General features: G+C 28.3%; 1 protein-coding gene across 1 annotated transcript in view; it reads right to left on the reverse strand.

Moving 5' to 3' along the window:
• Positions 1 to 21,280, reverse strand: part of LOC136972591 (tropomodulin-like) — a 46,691-nt gene extending 25,411 nt beyond the window's left edge. The window contains exons 1-5 of the mRNA XM_067267166.1: positions 21,190 to 21,280; positions 16,824 to 16,948; positions 8,170 to 8,329; positions 2,649 to 2,780; positions 2,477 to 2,566 (exon numbers count right to left, since the gene is read on the reverse strand). Of these exons, the coding sequence (XP_067123267.1) occupies positions 2,477 to 2,566; positions 2,649 to 2,780; positions 8,170 to 8,329; positions 16,824 to 16,943 (502 nt within the window). The 5' untranslated portion in view covers positions 16,944 to 16,948; positions 21,190 to 21,280. The remainder of the gene's footprint in view (positions 1 to 2,476; positions 2,567 to 2,648; positions 2,781 to 8,169; positions 8,330 to 16,823; positions 16,949 to 21,189) is intronic.
• Positions 21,281 to 21,646: the final 366 nt, after the last annotated feature.

Below are 21,646 nucleotides of genomic sequence, written 5' to 3' on the forward strand. Positions count from 1 at the left end.
TATAATGACTAAGAACTTTTCTATAAAATGAAGAAAAAAAAAACCTTAAAATCTTGTAAAATTTATTGAAGACATTTTCATTCACTACAAATGTTTGTTTGCTTTTAATCAGTTTTGTTGGTTTTTATAGTTAATTTGTCCAGTTAGAACTTATATAAGAACTTCCTTACACATAATATTGTGAGACACGTATTAGGCCTGTCCAATGTTAAATTTTAATTATTTCGAAGCCCTCTCGGGAGATAACGATCGCGATCCACGATAACGATCAAGTTTCGAAGGATGTACAATCTTCCGCCGTCAAACTCACTTCCCTCCTTCTCAGGATCCGACCTGAGTCACGGAACTCAAGTCACCATCCTTGATCGCGATTGGTGATCGTGGCGGAAGGGACTTAGAGTATAAATAGGGGGGAGATCTCTAAGAACGGGGAGCTGACGTCCGAAGAAGACGAACTGCCCGGCGACACCGTATCCAACTCGAAGGCCAAGTCGAGACGCCGAAGTCACCGCCAACAAGCCAATCCTGCCGCCCACCTGTCGCTCCGCCAGGAAAACGCCCGAGTCCGACGAACATCCTCGATCAAAATCGAGCACCGAGAGGTATGAATCCCCTAACAATTGTGAGCTCTCTCTCTCCCGCGATTAGGGACGGGATGCGTAGCGTTTCTGTAGTAGTTCCTATGTTCCAATAAACCATTATCTGTGTTGTCCTGTTATACGGATATTGCCTTCCTTTATCGACGACTCCACACACACTCCTCCACTCGACCTGACAAGTAACTGACCGATCCCGACAAGTCGGGATATCGCGCAAAATTAGCCATCCTTGACAGTGGGGCGGGTCTTGCCGACCTATTCGCCGAGAACAAGGAGGTCCGACTTCCGTCCTACCTCCCGGCGTTTCCCACAATATCTTTAATTATAACACTACTCCTGTAATGCCACAACATGTAAGTGTTATAATTATATATTAAATGTTGGTGTGAAGTGGAAACATATTATAACATAATATCTTAGTTGATCTCTTATTAGTTCAGCACCAATTCACTTTTTTCTTCTTGCCTACTGAATATTTTTTAAAATGCTGATCAGAAAGTTTAATCAGAATTAACCAACAGGATTAAACACTGACCGGGATAAGGATTTAATGCTGTTGTCCTGATTAGGGTTTGAGTCTCAGTTATTTATTTATTTTTTATTACCAGGACTTCAAGGCATTTTCCTTGCAAGGCAAGTCCTAAAAATTTCCAGGACTACGTAATTTCAATTAAATATAATTGTAATTTTAGTATTATATTCTACTATATTTTAGTATTATTCTTTAATATAAGTTTTAAATTAAAATAAAATGTGCATTAAATATCTATTATTAGCCTAAATTTTTATATAGGCTATCAAATGGAATTTTGAATAAATAAATACACTTTTGTATCACGTTAATAATGAATGCCAAACTTATTTTTCTTAATTTTGAAATTGTCAGTCTCGAGTTGTTTCTCCCAAGACGTAACATTTGAAAAATTTTAAAATTTTCTGTGAATTTCTATGACAGAAACACTAATAATGATTTAAACCTAGTAAACAGAAGCAAAAATTTTCTGTTTGCTGCTCAAATTCCTAAAAAATAACTAAATAGTACCATTTCTCTTCTAAATATAATTGCTAAAATCAGTGTTACAGTGAAATTAATCTTTTTATGTAATGTATAAAACTTACTATAATTGTAAGCTGTTTGCTATAACTTCACGCATGCTTCTTCAAGAAATGTGTTTTCAAAAGCAATAGTCTCTCCTAATAATTTTCAGAACTAAATTTATAATAATTAATGGATGTTCACATTTTTATTAGGGCACTGCTATTGCTTCCCCAATGAGACAGATAACATAGAGGTATACGTTTTGTAATGTACAGTAATGACGTGGCCACTTTACCTTTTTTGTTTCGTGCGCAAAGTTACAGCAAACTAACTGTAGACGTAACAATCTTTTTTTACCAAATGTAAAAGTTTTATAAGAATTATTCCAAATTTTCTATGATAAATATAATTTTGTGAAATATTATAAAATTATAATAAACTTTTTGATACTTCAACAAATATATTTATTATGTTGAATCCACTGCATCCTAGATTAAAAGGTAAAATATCATTTTAGTATAGATTTTCCTAGACATTTATATATAATTATATATTAATATTAATTAACATGTATGGTTTTAGATGACAAGATGTTTAAATACAAATGGAAGATGAAACTTTGATGGTTATTATATCAATTGGTGTAATTCTTAAATAGTAAATAACATAATTTCAGTAATTTAAAATGATAGCATTCATTTTGGAAGACCCTATATATAACAACTATATTTATATGTTAAAATTAATTTATTTATTTTTAATATGAAAATTCCTAATGAAAAATATATAAATAAGTTTAAACGATATGATGATTAATTTAAATGAATAAAATACAAACTTTCAAACTTTTCTCCGGTAACTTGTTTTTGATTTAAGATTGAAGCATGATACTGATCTTGATTCAACATGCTGTGTAGACCCAAAACAGCTATTATTAAATAAAAAAAGAAATTACTTATTAATGCATTCTTTGTAAAATAAATTTCATTGTTTAAAAAGATAAAATTTACCTGCAAGATCTACTAATTCAGATTCTGTGGCAGTAGATAAAGCTTTCTCGTAATCGTCATCTAAATCCAATTCAATTTTTATGTCGTCGTCTTCTTTTAATTTAGGTTCTACTTTTGGCTTCCAAACTTTTCCTACAAACATGATTCTTGTCTTAATGTTTCTATATCTATTTAATATTATTTTATAATTTAAAACTAGCTGTTACCCGCAACTTTGCCGCGTGGATTTTGCAAGCAAACACCATTTATATTGAGTATTTCAACAATAGTAATTGTTATATAACACCTACCGCTGAGAATGATGAGAATTGCTGAAAATCAAACAAAAAACTGCATCGAAAATAGTAGAGTAGAAGCCATTCTTCCGGTTAAGACTTAATACTCTCTCTCTCTCCTTTCCACAAGGGAATTTCAAAAAAAATCCCTTCTTAGTGTGCGTTTCCATGACGTATCCTAACTGTGTACCAAATTTCACCACTTTAGGTTCAGCGGTTTGCTCTGGGTGATGACGAATCAGTCAGTCAGGACAAGTAATTTTATATATATAGATTACATTTTCTTTAATAAATTATCTCCTGATAGATATTTCATCCCAAAATTAAGAAAAAAAATATATACTCAAACTTTGATATGATACCATTCTTGTAAAGTGTCAATGAATATGTACTTGCAAACAACAGTTCTTCCCCATAAACATTAAATAAAAATCATTATTATATTTTAACGAAACGTTAATTAGATCACATTTGCAAATTTTTCTTATAATTTTGGCAGTTCCTATTCAAATTTATGTTTAGTTGGATTAATAAACTTCCTATTTTGCTTTAGACCAATCCAAAAAAACCACTTGTTGGCTTTGTTTATTAACGCATATCTACTGTCATTCCAAAATTAATTAAAACTTGTCATTTTCTTCATAATTATCAAAAAACTATTTATTGAAGAGAAAAGAAAATATATTTTTACAATAAATTATAATTGATCTGAATTGCATTCATTATGTATTCATTCAGAATACTGTTCTATAACGTATTGAAAAAGTAAGATTTTATCTAATTACTTCTATTGAAAAGATTAATCTCGGATGACCAAGATCTGAAACAAAAGATGTATTTTTTGTTAAAACAATCACAAATTATAGCAGTTGTTTTAACAAAAATACAACTTTATCTTTTATTATAATGGTGCAAACATTATTCTGATGCAGAAAACTCACTTGTAAGATAGATAACAATAACTTTTTTTTTTCTCTCTGTGACAATAATAAAATTAAAAACTGGAATTGATAGATACAGATAAGTGTGAACAATCTGTTCACACTTATCTGTATCTATCAATGATATGTATCAGTAATTGTCGTATTTTTAAAACCTAAAGCACTTAAGTTATTCAGATGCAGGGATTTACAATTATAAACACAAAAATAGAAGTAAACCGAATTGCTTACATTTAATTAAATTGAAACTGACGCTGTACATTTTTCTGACAGAATTATCAGCCTCCCAATTAAAGTAAATCCTCGTTAATTTGAACTTGGATAGTTCAAAATTCCGTTAGTTCGTAACTGTACTTTTGTCCCCGCTGGGGTTAGAGATTTACATGTTAAGGGATTTCTACTTTGAAATTCTATCCGAACTGTGATACAGATCTCGGATGACCAAATCATCCGTGTTAATTCATTCATTAAGACAGAAGTGCCTCCATACTATAAGAGAACAATAGACTGAGAACAACTCTAATCTGGTCTGTATGTCTTTGCCTTTTCAACAACACATTTTCAGGTATCTTATCAATGCACTACCATTTTTTTCTCTTGTCATAAAATACAGATGGGATTTGGGATCACACGATTGGGCTACAAGCATCAGACTGAAATATATGTAGGGCTCTAGGCTACTAAACATGCATTCGGATGACTTACTACTTTTTAGGATGCATTTCGAGGAATTTTGCTTTACTTCTCACCAGATACGTGCTGTTTACCTGCAGTTTATTTATATTATTATTAATAATAATTTATTAATAAAAATAATGTTCCGTATATGTAGCCTTATTCAGTTTGCTTAATTAATTACATCAATTATGTGGCATTTGGCATATCGTCCAGAAATATGTAAATCTTGAATACATATTTTCCGGCATATAAGACGATCCCCGACTTCCACAGTTAAAATATAGAGTTTGAGATATACTCGCCCTATAAGATGACTGCCGACTTTTGAGAAGATTTTCCTGGGTTAAAAAGTCGTCTTATACACTGGAAAATACACTAATTTGAAATTTGAAATCGTGATTACTTCATCCCCTGAATTTCGAACTAATGGCAATTTCCTATACTACCTTCTACTATATCTTCATAAGAATAAAATCTTTCTAGCAAAGGTTGTTTTATTGCTGCTATATTTCAAGTATCTATTCTAACAATAAAGATACAGAATTTCTTTTAATAATCTCCAGACACATTTTGAAGATCTTGTATCAGCCCAAAAGGGACAAAATTCTCAAATGTGTGTCATGCTTTTTGAGAAAAGAGAGAAACACTATAGATCACATAAAAATTCATACTAAAAAGTTTTAATTATAACTGAACTGATGGCCATATAATCTGTTTTAACTGGCCTGTATGGCATGTAACTAGCAGAAAATATTTAAAAATTACAACTAAATATAAAATACAAAGCACATTCAATGGAAAACAGTAAAAGTGCCCTTAAAGGCAGCGAGAGTTCCATGGATAATTCTCTACAGTTGGAACAGCAGTGAATACCACGGAGAATCTTCCACAGAACTGTGGCTGTTTTTAGAACCTTAGAACCCTACTTGCACACCTATGTGAAACTCGTATTGATTGGTTTTTGTCAAAAACTGGGCAACACTATACCGCTCTTCCTTGATGCACTGCTGGAGAGGCACCGCCATTTTATCAGTCCATTGTCTTATGCTTTTGGCATCAACAGTGTTGCCTCTGAAAGGATGAGTAATATCATAGTCAAAACTACTATGATATTACTTTAATGGCACTTTTCCAGTTTTGTATCGAACATGCTTCGTTTAATAATTGCGCAGATGCTTGTGTGTTATATCCAAAATGTAAACATTCCATTACCTTTAAAAAAATTAATCAATTCTAAGAAATTTTTAATTTAAAAAAAATCTCGAGAATTACAAGTGAAAACACTCTTTAATTCCGACTTCGACAGACTTGAAACAAGAGAAAGACCAGTAAACTATTCTCAGTGATTCTTACTTTATTGTATCCATATATATATTTCGCTTTACACAGCCTCTTCAGTGGATATCACCCTGTTGCATTGCTGGTATTTTTATAATTCATCAAACAATCCCAGCATGCATCAATGCATACGCCGGTATTTAAATTTATACAATTTGCATGTTGTTTTATACAATAATGTTCTATAATACGTCGTTTTTCGCAATTTTTTACTTTATACAGTATTTTAATATTGTTTCGGTCAATAATACAATTTTTTATGCTGCAGTGCTGTTGCCACGGGGATTCTATTCTGTTTAATCTAATTGCCGCCTCATGTTCTTTCAGCCTCACTTCCAGTTTTCTTCCTGTTTCTCCAACATAGTATTTCCGTTCTGTGCATGTACACATTAATTCATATACAACTTCAGCCATCTCCAAAACGTTTTTTGGTTGTATCTCCTGTACTTTATTAATCAGACAAATACCTTTGTTTAACTTATTTCTTTGTTCGCCTACTAAGTTAACAGAAAATAATTCTTTAATATACAGTTTATATTTTTCATAAAAATTTGAAATATATGGTATTTTAATATATAAATTTTCTAGTTTTTTATTTTTAACGTTATATCTATTATTAATATACATACTATGCCACTTATGTATAAGCTGCTGCGGGTAATCATTTAATAGATATTTTTTAAAAAGGTTCTTAATCTCAATATCAATATATTCTTTTAGAGTTGTTCTATTAAGTATTTTCTTTAGTTCCATCAAAAAAACATTTTGTTTTATTCCTATAGAGCAATATGATTTATAATTAATTACTTTGTTGTTATTGCATATTTTTTCGTACTTACGGAACAACAATGCTTCGTTTTTTCTTGTAATTGTTACGTCTAAATAATTAATTTCGTAACTTTTCTCTTCTTCATAAGTAAATTTTATATTATTATTCAAACTATTTGCGTGATTCTTGATGTTTTCGGCTGTGAACGTCATTCGAGTAGTACAAAATTAGTATGTCATCCGACATATCTAGCGTAAAAGACCTTTGCATGGCATCAGTGGATGAAAAAATCTTCCAGTTTCAAGGTATTGTCTTTTATGCTAGATATGTCGATGACATACTAATTTTGTACGACTCGAATGACGTCACAGCCGAAAACATCAAGAATCACGCAAATAGTTTGAATAATAATATAAAATTTACTTATGAAGAAGAGAAAAGTTACGAAATTAATTATTTAGACGTAACAATTACAAGAAAAAACGAAGCATTGTTGTTCCGTAAGTACGAAAAAATATGCAATAACAACAAAGTAATTAATTATAAATCATATTGCTCTATAGGAATAAAACAAAATGTTTTTTTGATGGAACTAAAGAAAATACTTAATAGAACAACTCTAAAAGAATATATTGATATTGAGATTAAGAACCTTTTTAAAAAATATCTATTAAATGATTACCCGCAGCAGCTTATACATAAGTGGCATAGTATGTATATTAATAATAGATATAACGTTAAAAATAAAAAACTAGAAAATTTATATATTAAAATACCATATATTTCAAATTTTTATGAAAAATATAAACTGTATATTAAAGAATTATTTTCTGTTAACTTAGTAGGCGAACAAAGAAATAAGTTAAACAAAGGTATTTGTCTGATTAATAAAGTACAGGAGATACAACCAAAAAACGTTTTGGAGATGGCTGAAGTTGTATATGAATTAATGTGTACATGCACAGAACGGAAATACTATGTTGGAGAAACAGGAAAGAAAACTGGAAGTGAGGCTGAAAGAACATGAGGCGGCAATTAGATTAAACAGAATAGAATCCCCGTGGCAACAGCACTGCAGCATAAAAAATTGTATTATTGACCGAAACAATATTAAAATACTGTATAAAGTAAAAAATTGCGAAAAACGACGTATTATAGAACATTATTGTATAAAACAACATGCAAATTGTATAAATTTAAATACCGGCGTATGCATTGATGCATGCTGGGATTGTTTGATGAATTATAAAAATACCAGCAATGCAACAGGGTGATATCCACTGAAGAGGCTGTGTAAAGCGAAATATATATATGGATACAATAAAGTAAGAATCACTGAGAATAGTTTACTGGTCTTTCTCTTGTTTCAAGTCTGTCGAAGTCGGAATTAAAGAGTGTTTTCACTTGTAATTCTCGAGATTTTTTTTAAATTAAAAATTTCTTAGAATTGATTAATTTTTTTAATGTCGTATTAACCGATCCCATTGCTTTTATTATTTATTATTTATTTATTCCATTACCTCTTTTAACACCAGGCTGATATGGTTTGCATTCTGGCCAATCTTCTTGTTCTTTAGCTGATGTTTCCAGATATTCAAGAAGATGCTTTCTATCTAATGGTCCAGTCGGAGACTTATTAGTCTGCTCGCGACATCTTTCCGAAGGTGGAAGCAATGAATCCTATTAAAAAACAAAGCTACGTAAATTTTTATATTAAAATCAAAAGAAAAATCAAATTTACTACTATATAATGCACAATATTTTTCTGAATATAAATTTTTTGTAGTATAGACATGCTACAATGTTGTAATAGTAGTGAGTATACTGTATAGTAATCAAAAGCAGGATAATATTTTATATAATAATTTAATTTTCTACTTGTATTTAATTATGTGTATTATGTTCATATAACATAAGAAGGATAATACTAAGACGACTCTAGATTATTTTGCGTTTATCTTCAAATTATGTAAATTTTTAATGAGAAATATATTATGCTTAAGATTACGGAAAGATTATTCTGTTTAGAAGAAACCTACAATAAGTACAATTTATTGATTTATTGAAATAATTACAAACTTGCGACAGCAATATTAAATTTCAAAAAAATACTTTAAACTGCCTGCTGTAAGTCTATCTTCTCTCACAAAATATTCTTTACTGGGAGCTTTATATTGGACTCCATACAAGTTGAACTGTCCTCCTTACATTTGATTACTGAAATCTATTCCAGATTTCACAAATACAAAACCCGTCTTCAATGCAAACACTTTAAAACTACTGCTTAAAAATAAAAAACACTTGAGCATAAACAAACAGTGGACATCAAAATCCAAAAGTGCCAGGGAAGTTTGCTTTGTGTTTCGACTATTTTTGACTTTAATAAAACACATTTTTGTGTTTAATTTAAACTTTGGAATGTTGGTCAGTATTTCATTAGAGTAATTGATGAAAACCGCGAGTTAAAATTGGAAAATAAAAGCTATAATTGTTAATTTAATGCACAATATTTAATGTGTTTCTAGCATAATGATTCAAAGTCATTTCTTAAAATGATTTAAATCAATAAATAATCCAATTTCAGCTTACTTTGACTCAAATAAATTAGAATTGCTCATTTTGCTGACCTTAAATTTTGATCTTGTTAAGCTGAAACCAATGTAATTTGAAAATGTTTAGCTTGTGTTAATTTGTTTGATATTTTTTGAACTACTTTAAGTTCAAAAGAACAAATTTAAATCAGCAGAATAAACAATTTAATCTATTTCAGTCTCAAAGAAAGGTTAAATTGGATTTTTTCATTGTTAATGGCTAGCGCACAACAGTCTTTAATATAAAGCACTATAATGCTACAAAAGCCCCCTCACAATGCTACATGCTGTGTGCGGAGCTTCATTTGTTTAATGCTGTATTGAATTTTCTATATAATATAGCATTATAGCACTACATTTTATAGTGGCCAATGTTCACCAAATGTCAAATAATTTTTAAAATTTTGCATATTTCTATGAGGAAATTTGACCTTCAGTTGCACACATACTGTAAAAGACTAAGTAAAATAACTCATGTACATTAAATAAAATTTGAATTCTTTTTCTGCCACATCCTCTCGTGGATGGTGCCAATCACATTGGCTCAGAACGGTTTATTTTAATTAGAATTACTATTCACTTGTGTAAATTATACCGTATGTTGAACATGAAGTCGATTCTTCAATTAGAATTGAATGTACTAATTCATAATTATGAACAAATGCTAAAATATTGTAGGTATTTATTATTTTTTATAAATATTCCAGTTATATTAGATTAATTATTAAATAATTCATTGTTTTACTGGTTTATAAAATGAAATTTTTCTATTAATTAAATTTTGGAATTGTTTCTTCTTCTAAAGATGAGCTCAGCTGAGTAAATTTTGCTGCTGGATAGATGGTCAAAACAGTTAAGACATCAGCCTACCAGTCCGGAGGAACCAGGATCTAACCTGGGTGATGGTCTGTCCCAAATATGTCAGGCCCCGTAGCCTCACTACTAGGCCGTCTCGTGACGGGAATGGAAACAAAACCCTCTTAGTGACCACAGGGCAGAAAAAGTATAATTAACTTGCTTCCAAATATAAAAATGAATTATTTTTGTTATTAATTTGAAGCCATATTATTATTTCAAAACATATTTAGATTATTTATACTACAATTTTAACATTAATTTTTTTAAAATAAATTATAGGCAGCATTTTTATTTTGACTAATAATACGACTGTCACTCGGTATGGAAAAAGTAACATTAATCATATCCCAAATTGTTAACACACAATTCCTTTCTATTATTTAAGATCGTTAAGATTCTTATCACTACTTCTGTTATGTTGAATTGATGCATTGTATTGTCTAAACCGTATTTGTTTGAGAAAGTTCAGCATCTTACTATCGGTGATTTATCTTAAAAAACACCTTCAAAACTTTATTTTAAAATGTAGCAAGTTTATTTGTGATAATATTTATTATTTTTGAATTTAGGAGATCATTTTAACATGCTGTCTTGCAACTCTTATTTATCAATATATATCTAAATTAAGTTCTTAACTTCATATAGTTAATCTTAAGACAAGACATTATAAATTTAATGTTAAATATTTAAGATGTTTTGCTTAATATTTAAATAGTGTATATTTGAATTAAAGTATATGTAAATAACTGTATTTAGTTAATTACTTTCAGTCAAACTACAAATGATTCATAGAAATATTAGTGTACATATTGTATACACTGTATAAAGTATTATATATATCTTAATATCACGTTTAATAATATGTATATTAAACAAGAGGTATTAAGAACGCTACTATAGAGGTAAGTAGCATGACGACCAAGCATTCGTAGTAATTCTACCTTTTAATCTATTCACTATGAAGATTGCAACACACTGTCAATCACTTGTAGGACATGGTTCAAAATTGACACTAACTTTCAAGGACGTTTTATTATAGTTATTTGTTACTTCTATTCTTCATTGCCCATGTGGGTGACATATATATTTTCTAACTTATAATTTAAAATATCATAAATATAAAAAGTGCATACAGTATTTTACTTTTGGGGTTTTAATGTTCAGCATTCTCTACACTTATATCCTTTTTCTTGTTCTTAACCATTGAATTTATAATGTTTGATATCTTAACATGAAGATGGCCTTTTAATAAGTACATTAAACAGAACCATTATAATCCAATAAATAATTTTAATGTATAATTGACAAATATTTTTGATCTTACACAAGATCTACTTCAGGTCGACAACATTCTAAAATTGGAATTCACAGAACTAACTATAAATTTTTAAATAATTAATTAATAAGACTGAAATTGTTTGTTATTAAATACTGTTTTACTGTTTAAAAGGTCGTGAGTGTAGTAGTTGCTTCTACAATCGTCTTTTTATTTTACTATCTTATGAAATTGTATTTTGCAAATGAATATAAAGAATTTTCGAATTCTAATAATTACATACAATTCTACAAAACAAAATTTAAATAACTACTGAAAATACTTTTGCCTTTCTCAAATTAACTGTAAGAAGAGAAACAACTCTGAAGGATGAACTAACAACTGCAGTTACTTGGCTATATTAATCAATACGTCTTAAACAGTGAGTAAAGTTAAAAACACTAACCTTTATCGACACCGAAATTCCACTTTCGGCCGTCCAGGTCTGCAATAACAACCCGATTAATGGCACTTTTGGCATTAACCGGGTTGAAAATGTAAGGGTTCTTTGAACTGCCACTCTCAAAGGTGCATTAATTCGAATCTCAATAAATTTTAATTTTTTGTTTGCATATCATTGAATTGTGTGAATTAGTATGATTAAAAGATCAATAAGAAAATGGTATATAAATATTTCTATAGTATAATCAATGACATAAAAGATAATCCAGTACCAAAGTATTATATTATTTCTAATCATCTTCTAAATCAAATCCTGAATGCAGTGTATTTTATTAATTTTTAAAATATAAACAAACACATCTTATATTTTAAAACATTAAAAATTTTTTTAAACCTTCCATATTTCTTTGTTTAAATATCATCAATTATTCCTTATTAGTACAATCCTTGAAAAAAAAGGAATGACAAAGGAACTACCTTCATTAAGAGATAATATTTTTTAGTGTCATTTCTTTATGAAAGATGTCATTTGTATTTCTTTTTCTATCGTCTATCTGATAATAAAAGATATAATTATCCAATACGTATTTAACTTACAATTGTTTATTCTTTTCGTACGTCCATTTAAATATTTGTTTATTTAAGTAAGTTGACAACAAAATATATAAATTGAAAGAAAAACACCTGCCTTTGCCTTTGAAATTTCCAGTCTTAAACATCGAATATTTAGCCAAACACGGCTAAAAATCGAATTCAAATATAGCTGTAGTTTGAACGGTCACATTAAAGCAAAACAATTGCCAGGTCTGGATTAGATCGGGCTATATTACTACTACTATTAATAATTGAATGCTGTGTAATTTGTGTCCGAATCTATAAAATATAATAATATAGCCCAATCTAGCAATTGTTTGGCTTTAAAATTTAAATTATTTATGGACTAGAATTATGTAAATTACTAATTCTATTAAGAGAACTGTGTAAAGGTAGGTAGTCAAATTGATTATTTTAGTTCATAAACACAATCCAGAATTTAGATTTTTGGTTGAAGATTATAGTTTATTGTACGGATGTTCGTCAATATGATATTCAATCGAATTCACTCCGTATTTTGGTAAACGTCAACCGTAAAATTCAATTCCAGTTATGTTTACCATACGTTAATTGCATGTTAATTATACATATAGTCCCCATAAAGAGGTAATCTTGTCAGTTTCTTTATAAACTGTAGATATTATACAAAATAAACTTGATAGAAGCAAAGAGAACAGCTATATTTTGATTTATTATAAAATTATTTTAATAAATTTCACAAAAAATGTATGTATTTTTAGTTTAAAAGTAAGCAAATTTATTGATGTTGTAACAACTGCAAGATTGTATCCTACAAACTTTTTTCCTAAGGAGTCATTCCTTAACAACACATTTGATGACGAGTAACGACCTTTTTTCTAAATAGTCAAAAGTTAATATGAGCTTGGTAAAAGAAAAATGAGGTCGTCGTTATCGTTAAATGAATCAGATCATCATTTTAATTAAATGTAGACTCTTAAAATTAATTATTGTCATTATTATTATTACACTTCTTTTCTCCTAAACTGCAAACATTTCTTGTTTGATATATAGAAAATGCTGTAATAATAAACAAAAAGACAAGATATATAATTTGTCGTTGAAAGAAAAAATTAACTTTTACACGGAAAATTCTCCTCCTTAATTTAAAAATAAAGAGAAATTACAAAATTAATTCTTATTTTATAAATATGAAGACATTTTTTTCTTTATGAAAATTTGGAAAATGCAATCGTAAATTGATGATATTCAGAGATACATATGGGAAAATTTATAGATACTATACTATTAATTTATATTATATATATATTATATGGATACTATACATTAATAATATATGAGAATTTATGTATTACATAGTTGGCTTTTACCAATTATTTAAAGACCAAGGAATACATAATTAATGTAAGAAGCAACAAACATTTAAAAAAACATGTATTATACTAGAGAAATGAATATTTAGAATATCTCTCTCTCTCTCTCTCTGCGTGCCATATCAGATTCCTGACGTCGGCAACACCTGGCATTGGTTAGTAAGGTGGTTAATAATGCGCCAAGGTATTTTCTAGGAAAAGTTATACCCAGAGTGGTTTCCTGTTGCCTTCTCCGGGGCACGATGTTACACGAGGGAAAAATGCCTTCTGGGAGGTCTTGTAAGAGAAACTGGCCCCTATTCAGGTGTTACAAATATGGAGAAAACCCGGAAAACTCCACGTGGCCAGCCCGTCCGAGTGCGGCGCAAACCCGCAACCGAACTCCCGGTGTTTAGTGATGGAACCGCTCAGCCACTGGTGGGTCATTTAAAATATAATAGCTTAAATTTTAGCAAAATGTTACATAAAATTTATAAATATTCCAACGAGCAAAACAATCTTAAAAAATTAAATAAAACACTTTAACTTCTTAATAATATGTCATCTTCATCCAGCAGGAGTCTTACATTTTAATTCATTTAATATTTTCCAATAGTAAATTACACACAAACAATTTATATTTTTGTACTTTACTACAAATAAATGTTTGTTGTTTCTCTTGTATTTATTTTTATATAAGTTCTGATTACTCTGAAGACAAAGAAATTTGTTTCTTGAAAGTTCTAAATAAATTAAAATATACAGTATGTCTCCTGGAAAAAGACCACATGTTACTTTAAGAATTAAATTAACTGAGTCAAAACATAATTAAAAATAAAAGATTGTTTACCAACACAATTAAGAAACTTAAATTTATAAAAGCAATGTTGTAAACAAAATTAAGAACAAACAATATAATTAATTTAAAATATTTAAGAGAATATTTTTGCCTACTTATCTCGTGAGATGTGTAGGCTTTACATCATTTCATTTACTAAATATATAAAAGTGTAGGTGGTTCTACGTAATCTTTAAATTTTCGTCTTTATTCAAAGTACAGTTCTCGTTATTAATTCTAAATTAAATGGTACCAGTGTTATATCAATAATTATAGTAACGAAACATTTTCAGATTCTAGATACCTTCATCTTAGAATTATTTTTAGTCTCTTGAATAGACTAGAACAATCAATGCATTCATTTTCTTTAATAATTATTCATATTTATAGAATTAAACATTTAATTTCATTTTATATAAAATTAGGATACTATTAACACACTGTTCTTATTCGTTTGCATGCGTCAAAATTTCTAGTGCTTATACATAGCAGGTGATATTTCTTGTTTTCAATGCATGCAATTTGAGCTGAGATTATGCTTAAAGCAATAATATAGTAACTAATTTTGGAAAATCAATTCTTTTCAAATATACAAATAAATATAGAGTATAAACATCCCAAAACCTGATATTTTAGTAATGACTGCAGCATTAAATTGGGCTACTTTACCACTATTACTTGTAATTAAATTCTAAATAATTTGGTACTAGATGTAGGCGTTTAAATTTAATAAGAGATGGCACGTAACGCCTACCTCTATTATCAAATTATTTATAGTTTAATTAAAATAGCAGCAGTACAGTAGCCTGATTTAATCTGGCAGTCATTCGGCATATATGAATATAGAGTTGTTAAGCTGGAGTTTAGACTGAATTATCAAGTTAAATTGTTTAAAACCCTAGGAATATCAACCAAAAATCGAATGATGTGTTTGTTTACGCTTGTAAACAGAACTGAACTAATGCATAAGCTTTATATGCATTCAAAATCCCATCTATAGGAGTTTTCTATTGATATTCCTCAAGAATGCAATCCGATCGGAATTCCAAATGTATTACAATATTCACCAACCTGGACTATTTATTTATTATTTGGACTTATTTATTTATTAAGTCCATTAATAAATATAACTCTTCCTGCTCTGTGAGAACCAAAAGAGTCTTTTATCAAGTCCTTAACCATAAATATATTAACCTAATTATAGTTAATTTAATAATGTTTTATGATTTTTTAGATAAAGTTCATAATTTTCTCATTTTTTCAAAATTTCCCTTGCTCTGATCTCCCAAAATACCTAAACTATGGTCTTACTAGACAAAATTTTTGCATTTTGTATGGATATAATGTTATGTTATTAATATTTATATGTTTTGACACACTTGAAACTGTGTCGGTAATTGTTGTTGTCTCCTAAACACTATAAAGTGCAGACACGCAGACACTTGGCAATCTTCATCTTAAGTTTATATCAACTGAAATAAACTTAAGATGAAGATTGCAAAATATCTGCGTGTCTGCACTTTATAGTGTTTAGGAGATAACAATTTATATGTTTATAAATAAAAGTGTAATTGTACAGATATAAATATATAATAAACCATAGCCTAATTTCTAACAGCTAAACACTATTTTTGGGCTAGAACTAAGCTAATTATTAATTAAATTACTAATTAGCTTAATTATAACCTTAAAATAATCCAACTCAGAATATATTAAGTATATTTTGCATCCCGTTAAAATATTTACATACTAAATACTAGATGAATCAGTAAAAATATTGAATAAATTTATACGAAACATCAAAATCCTTCACCTTTTTGAACTTTACACTATTTTATTAATTTCTTTACAGGATATGACTTAACCTTTTAAACTTAATAATTCAAATAAATTAATAAATTATATCATATGATCAAGTTTGCACGTTTTTATGTGGGAAGTGGTCGTTTGATTCCTCATTCATTCTACTTATTACACCTGACTGACTGAATGACCTACTTCTTTTTTGTGTACGCTCCTCTCACATTGTTAATAACATCTAAAGGAGTAGCCTAATAAAAACAGGTCTTGTAGCGTGTCCTAAATAACGTATCGTTCTTCATATAACACTTACAACACTCGAGAATATTTATATTTTCATTAGTTTTTATCTCGGGGAATCGTATTTACGGTGTTAACTTAATAATAAAGATCTCCCGACAAAAGTTAGAGCAAATTATCATTATTTAAGAAGCCGAAAACTTACATCGGGATCCACTTCGCTGCTAAGCTGCTCTAATTCTTCTGCAGTGAGCTTATCTAACAATTCATCAATATCGACATCCTCGTAATCCTTCAGATCTTTTCCGTATAATTTGGTCGTCATTATGCCTGTAATTTATCACATAAAAAACATTAAGTTGACACTTAAAAAACAATCTAAATGGCTAAATTTAGTTCAAAAAATTAATATTTGCACAAAATTAACCAATGTTAGATTTTTTTCAACAGATCTTAAAAAATAATTTATCGTAAGGTTATTTTATAGATTTAAAAATTCAAAAAATGAATTAAATTACATCTTATATCCGAGGAAAAGAGTAAATAATATCGAATTACCAACTTTTTGAAAAAGAATAAAAATAATATACAGGAATGCACCACTTAACAAGAGGGATACATTCAGAGAAATTAAGTGAACATCGGAGTGTACTTAGATACGGTGTAGTCTACTACTCATGTACGCTATATCTAACAATTGTAACACAATGATAAGTATTTAATATGTATCTGAACATATTTAAACAAAGAAAAAAAATAAAAACAGCTATGAATTTTTCAATTCTATCACAATCTTAAGAGCCCCCTGTCGTTAATCGGCACACCTTAACTGTAATGTGTTAATATAATTTACTATTTTGTAAAATCATCTGAACTCTTCACTTGTTATATGAACAATTATGAAAAGTATTTAAAAAAGTAGATAAAGTCATTATTTAGATAATTAAACTCTTGAAGAATAATCAGAAAAATTAATTAACAAATTATAATGTAGTGATTTCCAGTATATTTCGATAATTATTTATTTTAATTAGCATTTAGCGAGCTCAAATTACTACAGAATTGTAACTGTTAGTATTGAACTGAAGACATTGAAATCAGTACAAATAAGTGAATAATTATGTATATGCCAACAGAGATTTAGACTCTTGATAAATGTTTTAATTAATGGAACTTATTGTATAGCAATTAAATCTATTATATAACTTCTAAAATGTTCTTATTTAACAACATATTGTTCAAAAACAGATCAGTAGAACAATTTATCGACTTTTTAAGATAGAAAAAAAAATCATTCAGAAGGAAACAAATCCTTATTTTAAAAATAAATTAATCCCGATTTAAAATATATATCTTAATTATTAATTAATGTACATTTAAAAATTCTAAACTTTAACGTTTAATTTCAAGAATCGATTAGTTGCAGTATTTAATTTGTACAAAGATATTACTTTCGAATATTTCAATTTGTCAGGACACTTAAATTTATAAACCAATGCTTATTGATTAAGAAAACTCATTCAGTTTATAGAGAATAATGGCGTTACGTTACGGACAATAAGAAAATTTTAATCAGCTTTCAAATGGATAAACTTTGCCTAGTTTTATATTACAGACCTTTTAACAGAACTTTATTAAATAATCTTAAGTAATGAAAAAAATCTGTACAGTTTTACTTCAATAATTTATTATAATGTTAATAAGTTCTATTAACAAAGCAAAAGCTCAAATGTATATTATCGTGACATTGTCACAACGCAGGCTACAATGTTTAATCACGTTTTAATTTAAAAAATCACATGACTTTAGTTTAAACCAGAAATTTGTATATAGTTAATCAGGACCTCTGACACCCGAGCTCTCCATATCTGGTCTCAATTTCCATCTATCTAGCTCTGTTCTTGAGATTAAGAAAGGACAGATGACAGTGGGAACATATAGGTCTGCAATCTGAAAATTGCATCCCAATAAAGTTAAGAATAGAAATTAAGTCATATATATTATTTATATATATAAAGAGAGATTCATAGTATTTAATTTGTATTTCTGGCATGCTTTATAGCTATATATGTAATTTCATTGATGTACTGTACCAGTAAATATTTAAAAAAACACCTCCAATTTTTAAAGTGGGTCATAATTATAAACCAAATCATCATCCTCTGCTGTTGCTGCTTATTCTAATACTCTAACTTATATCCTCTATCAGTTGCAGTAACTCATCAAAATTATCATTTTATACATTACAAAATTCCATGTTTTTAGATATCAAAGAGTAAAGTTAATCTTATTTAAAGTATGTAAACATTTTTTTCCCTATAATAATCTGCTTAACTTATTAATATTAAAAATAATTTTAATGAAAATATTTCAGGAAAATTCACAGTATATTCTTGATTCCAAAAGTAATAAATACGAAGGAAAAATATCATAAATATAACTCCAATAGGAAAACCACAGTAATATTTGAAATGTTCTTGATCCATATTCATGATAAATCAGTAAAATTAATTCACGAGGCTCAATGAACTCACAAAAGAAAAAAATTCATAACCAGATTCTAAACTAAGTCAAAATGACAACACATCGCTTATGAAAAAAAATATGTAATCATGTTATTAATATTTCATTGTCAAATATATTCGCAGATAAAGTTTTATATTATTTATAATCTATTAAATGCTAGATTACTTATTGACTTCCATAAAAATATTCAAAAATCATTATAAAAACTGTAATTTCACTCAATAGTGCCTAAATTACTTAACGTTAAGCGTCGCGATAAAATAACGCGTCGAAAAATTACTTTTAAATATGTTTGAAAATAAAAATTATTTAATTTAGCATCATTTATAATTAATATTTTTAATTATTATAATAAAAATTAGTATCTTTCATCCAGTTTCCAAATACAATTATGCTTTCCATTAATAAGGATATTCGTGAATAATTCTTTTCTCTAAACATATAATTATATATTACAGAAAAAGAAAGTATTTTAAATATGATCGACTCAAAAATATAACTAGTTTTTATCTAAATTCTGAATATTCCATGTTTACTTGAACTTATCTTAAAAATAAAATGTCATGATTATTATAAATTACATAAATTTTCCTACTAAACAAAAACATACACGCAAGACGAGAATGATACGGGGAAATTACTTCTAATTTTTATCAGTTTTCATAAATATTTTATTAGTAAACAAATTTATAAGGATTTAAGTCACATCAATAAAATAATCTAATATATTTTAAATTATTTATAAACAAACACTATAAAATCTTACGTCAACTTTTAATTCACCTGTCGTTGAAGTCATTTGGACGCAGGCAGAAAAAAAAATCCAAATATCCTGATTCTAATCTCCAATATAATCATTGTAATAACTGCTTATTATGTTCTTATATTATTGCTTCTCTGACTGTTGTTAGTTCTCGAAATAAATAGTTTATATGATGATAAATGATAATCTATACTTTATTTAATATATATATTTTTTTATTCATTAAGTTTAATTCTTCACGAGTCAATTGATTTAACCTGTATGTATGTGTATACACATATGTATGGTATATATATATAAATATACACACATACTTAAATATTTAACTTAGTTATGAAGAATTTTCCTTTGTAGCTATGTTAAAATACACATATATCATATCTAATCTTAAAAAAATAAATTATAGTATCAGTGGACAGTACCGTTGTGTAATTTCTAATATTCGAATTAACTTAATATTTTAAAATTATTTTATTCTGTAAAAAATATTACATTATAAAATAATGTAAATATTAAGGTATATTTAAACACGCTTATCTGCTCGGAGTAGGAAAACTCGAATATTAAATATCATCGGCAATATTTGCACGACGAAATCTAAATATCTTGTTACTAATATATGGCAATAAATGGCAAATTCCAACCTCTTCTACTCAAAAAATAAGTAGCGTCGTCGATTAATCAGAGTATCAACCTACAAGCGAGCAATGACCCAAAGTCGGGGGACGTTCGGGTGTCGTTTGTTTATTATTGCCGGCAAATGGCAAGTTTGCCGCGCTAAAAGCTGTAATATTAGTTACGAAGTTAATAATAGGATAACAGGAAATATGTTAAGTTCTCTATATAGCAGAGCGTTAAATGTTTTTGTATATAGAACAGCAGTAAAAAAAATTTAAAGTGTATTATTCAGAAATTAATTGAGAATTTTATTTAAAAAGTCAAACTGATGTATTGAAAATGCACGTGGTGAAATTGATTAAAATGATGTGAAATTGACACATTGAAATGTAAATATTGTTTATTGTTTACAAATAAAACGTAAAATTCCACTTTATCACATGAATAATTCATAAACATGAGCAAATGGTCTACTACCACTTTAAAGTGGGGACATTCATTGATTAAAATGAAACCACGCCCTGCAGCACATCATGTACTTGTCAGCACGTTGGTAATAAACACAAAAATCTCGTTGAAAACGAATAATTACATCATTTGCGATAACAAATATTGCATCTGCACTTAACAAATAACCTCGAATTAATAAAATTGTATTACTCACCTCTCGAAAATTGAAAAGTGGACCACAGGTGTGCCTCTCGCTCGATCGTCTACTTACAAGTCTGTTCGCTCCCCCTAGCGTCGTTAGATGGAAACACGGAGATACTCTATTACTCAAGCCGATTAATTTTTGTTTAAATAATAATTTTAGTATTTTTTTTTCTTCTTAATAATATTAAACTAATAATTCTAAATAAATTCTAATAGACGATATATTAATTAATTCGAAGTTTATTTCGATAAATTAAAATTACAAATCATGTTCGCTTACGTTACGTTAAAACAAACGACGTTAAGCCTAAATTATGTGAATATAAAATGATTTAAAATTTGACTAAAAATTTAAATAAATGGCCAAATTAATGTAAAATTTTTGTTTTATTAATAATAATAATAATAAAAATAATAAATTTAATAATTATAATAAAATTAGTAGCATCGCTCGAAATTTTTTCCAG

The sequence above is a fragment of the Centruroides vittatus genome, unplaced genomic scaffold (genome assembly GCF_030686945.1).
Source record: "Centruroides vittatus isolate TY-2023 unplaced genomic scaffold, ASM3068694v2 contig_298, whole genome shotgun sequence".
NCBI classification, from domain to species: domain Eukaryota; kingdom Metazoa; phylum Arthropoda; class Arachnida; order Scorpiones; family Buthidae; genus Centruroides; species Centruroides vittatus.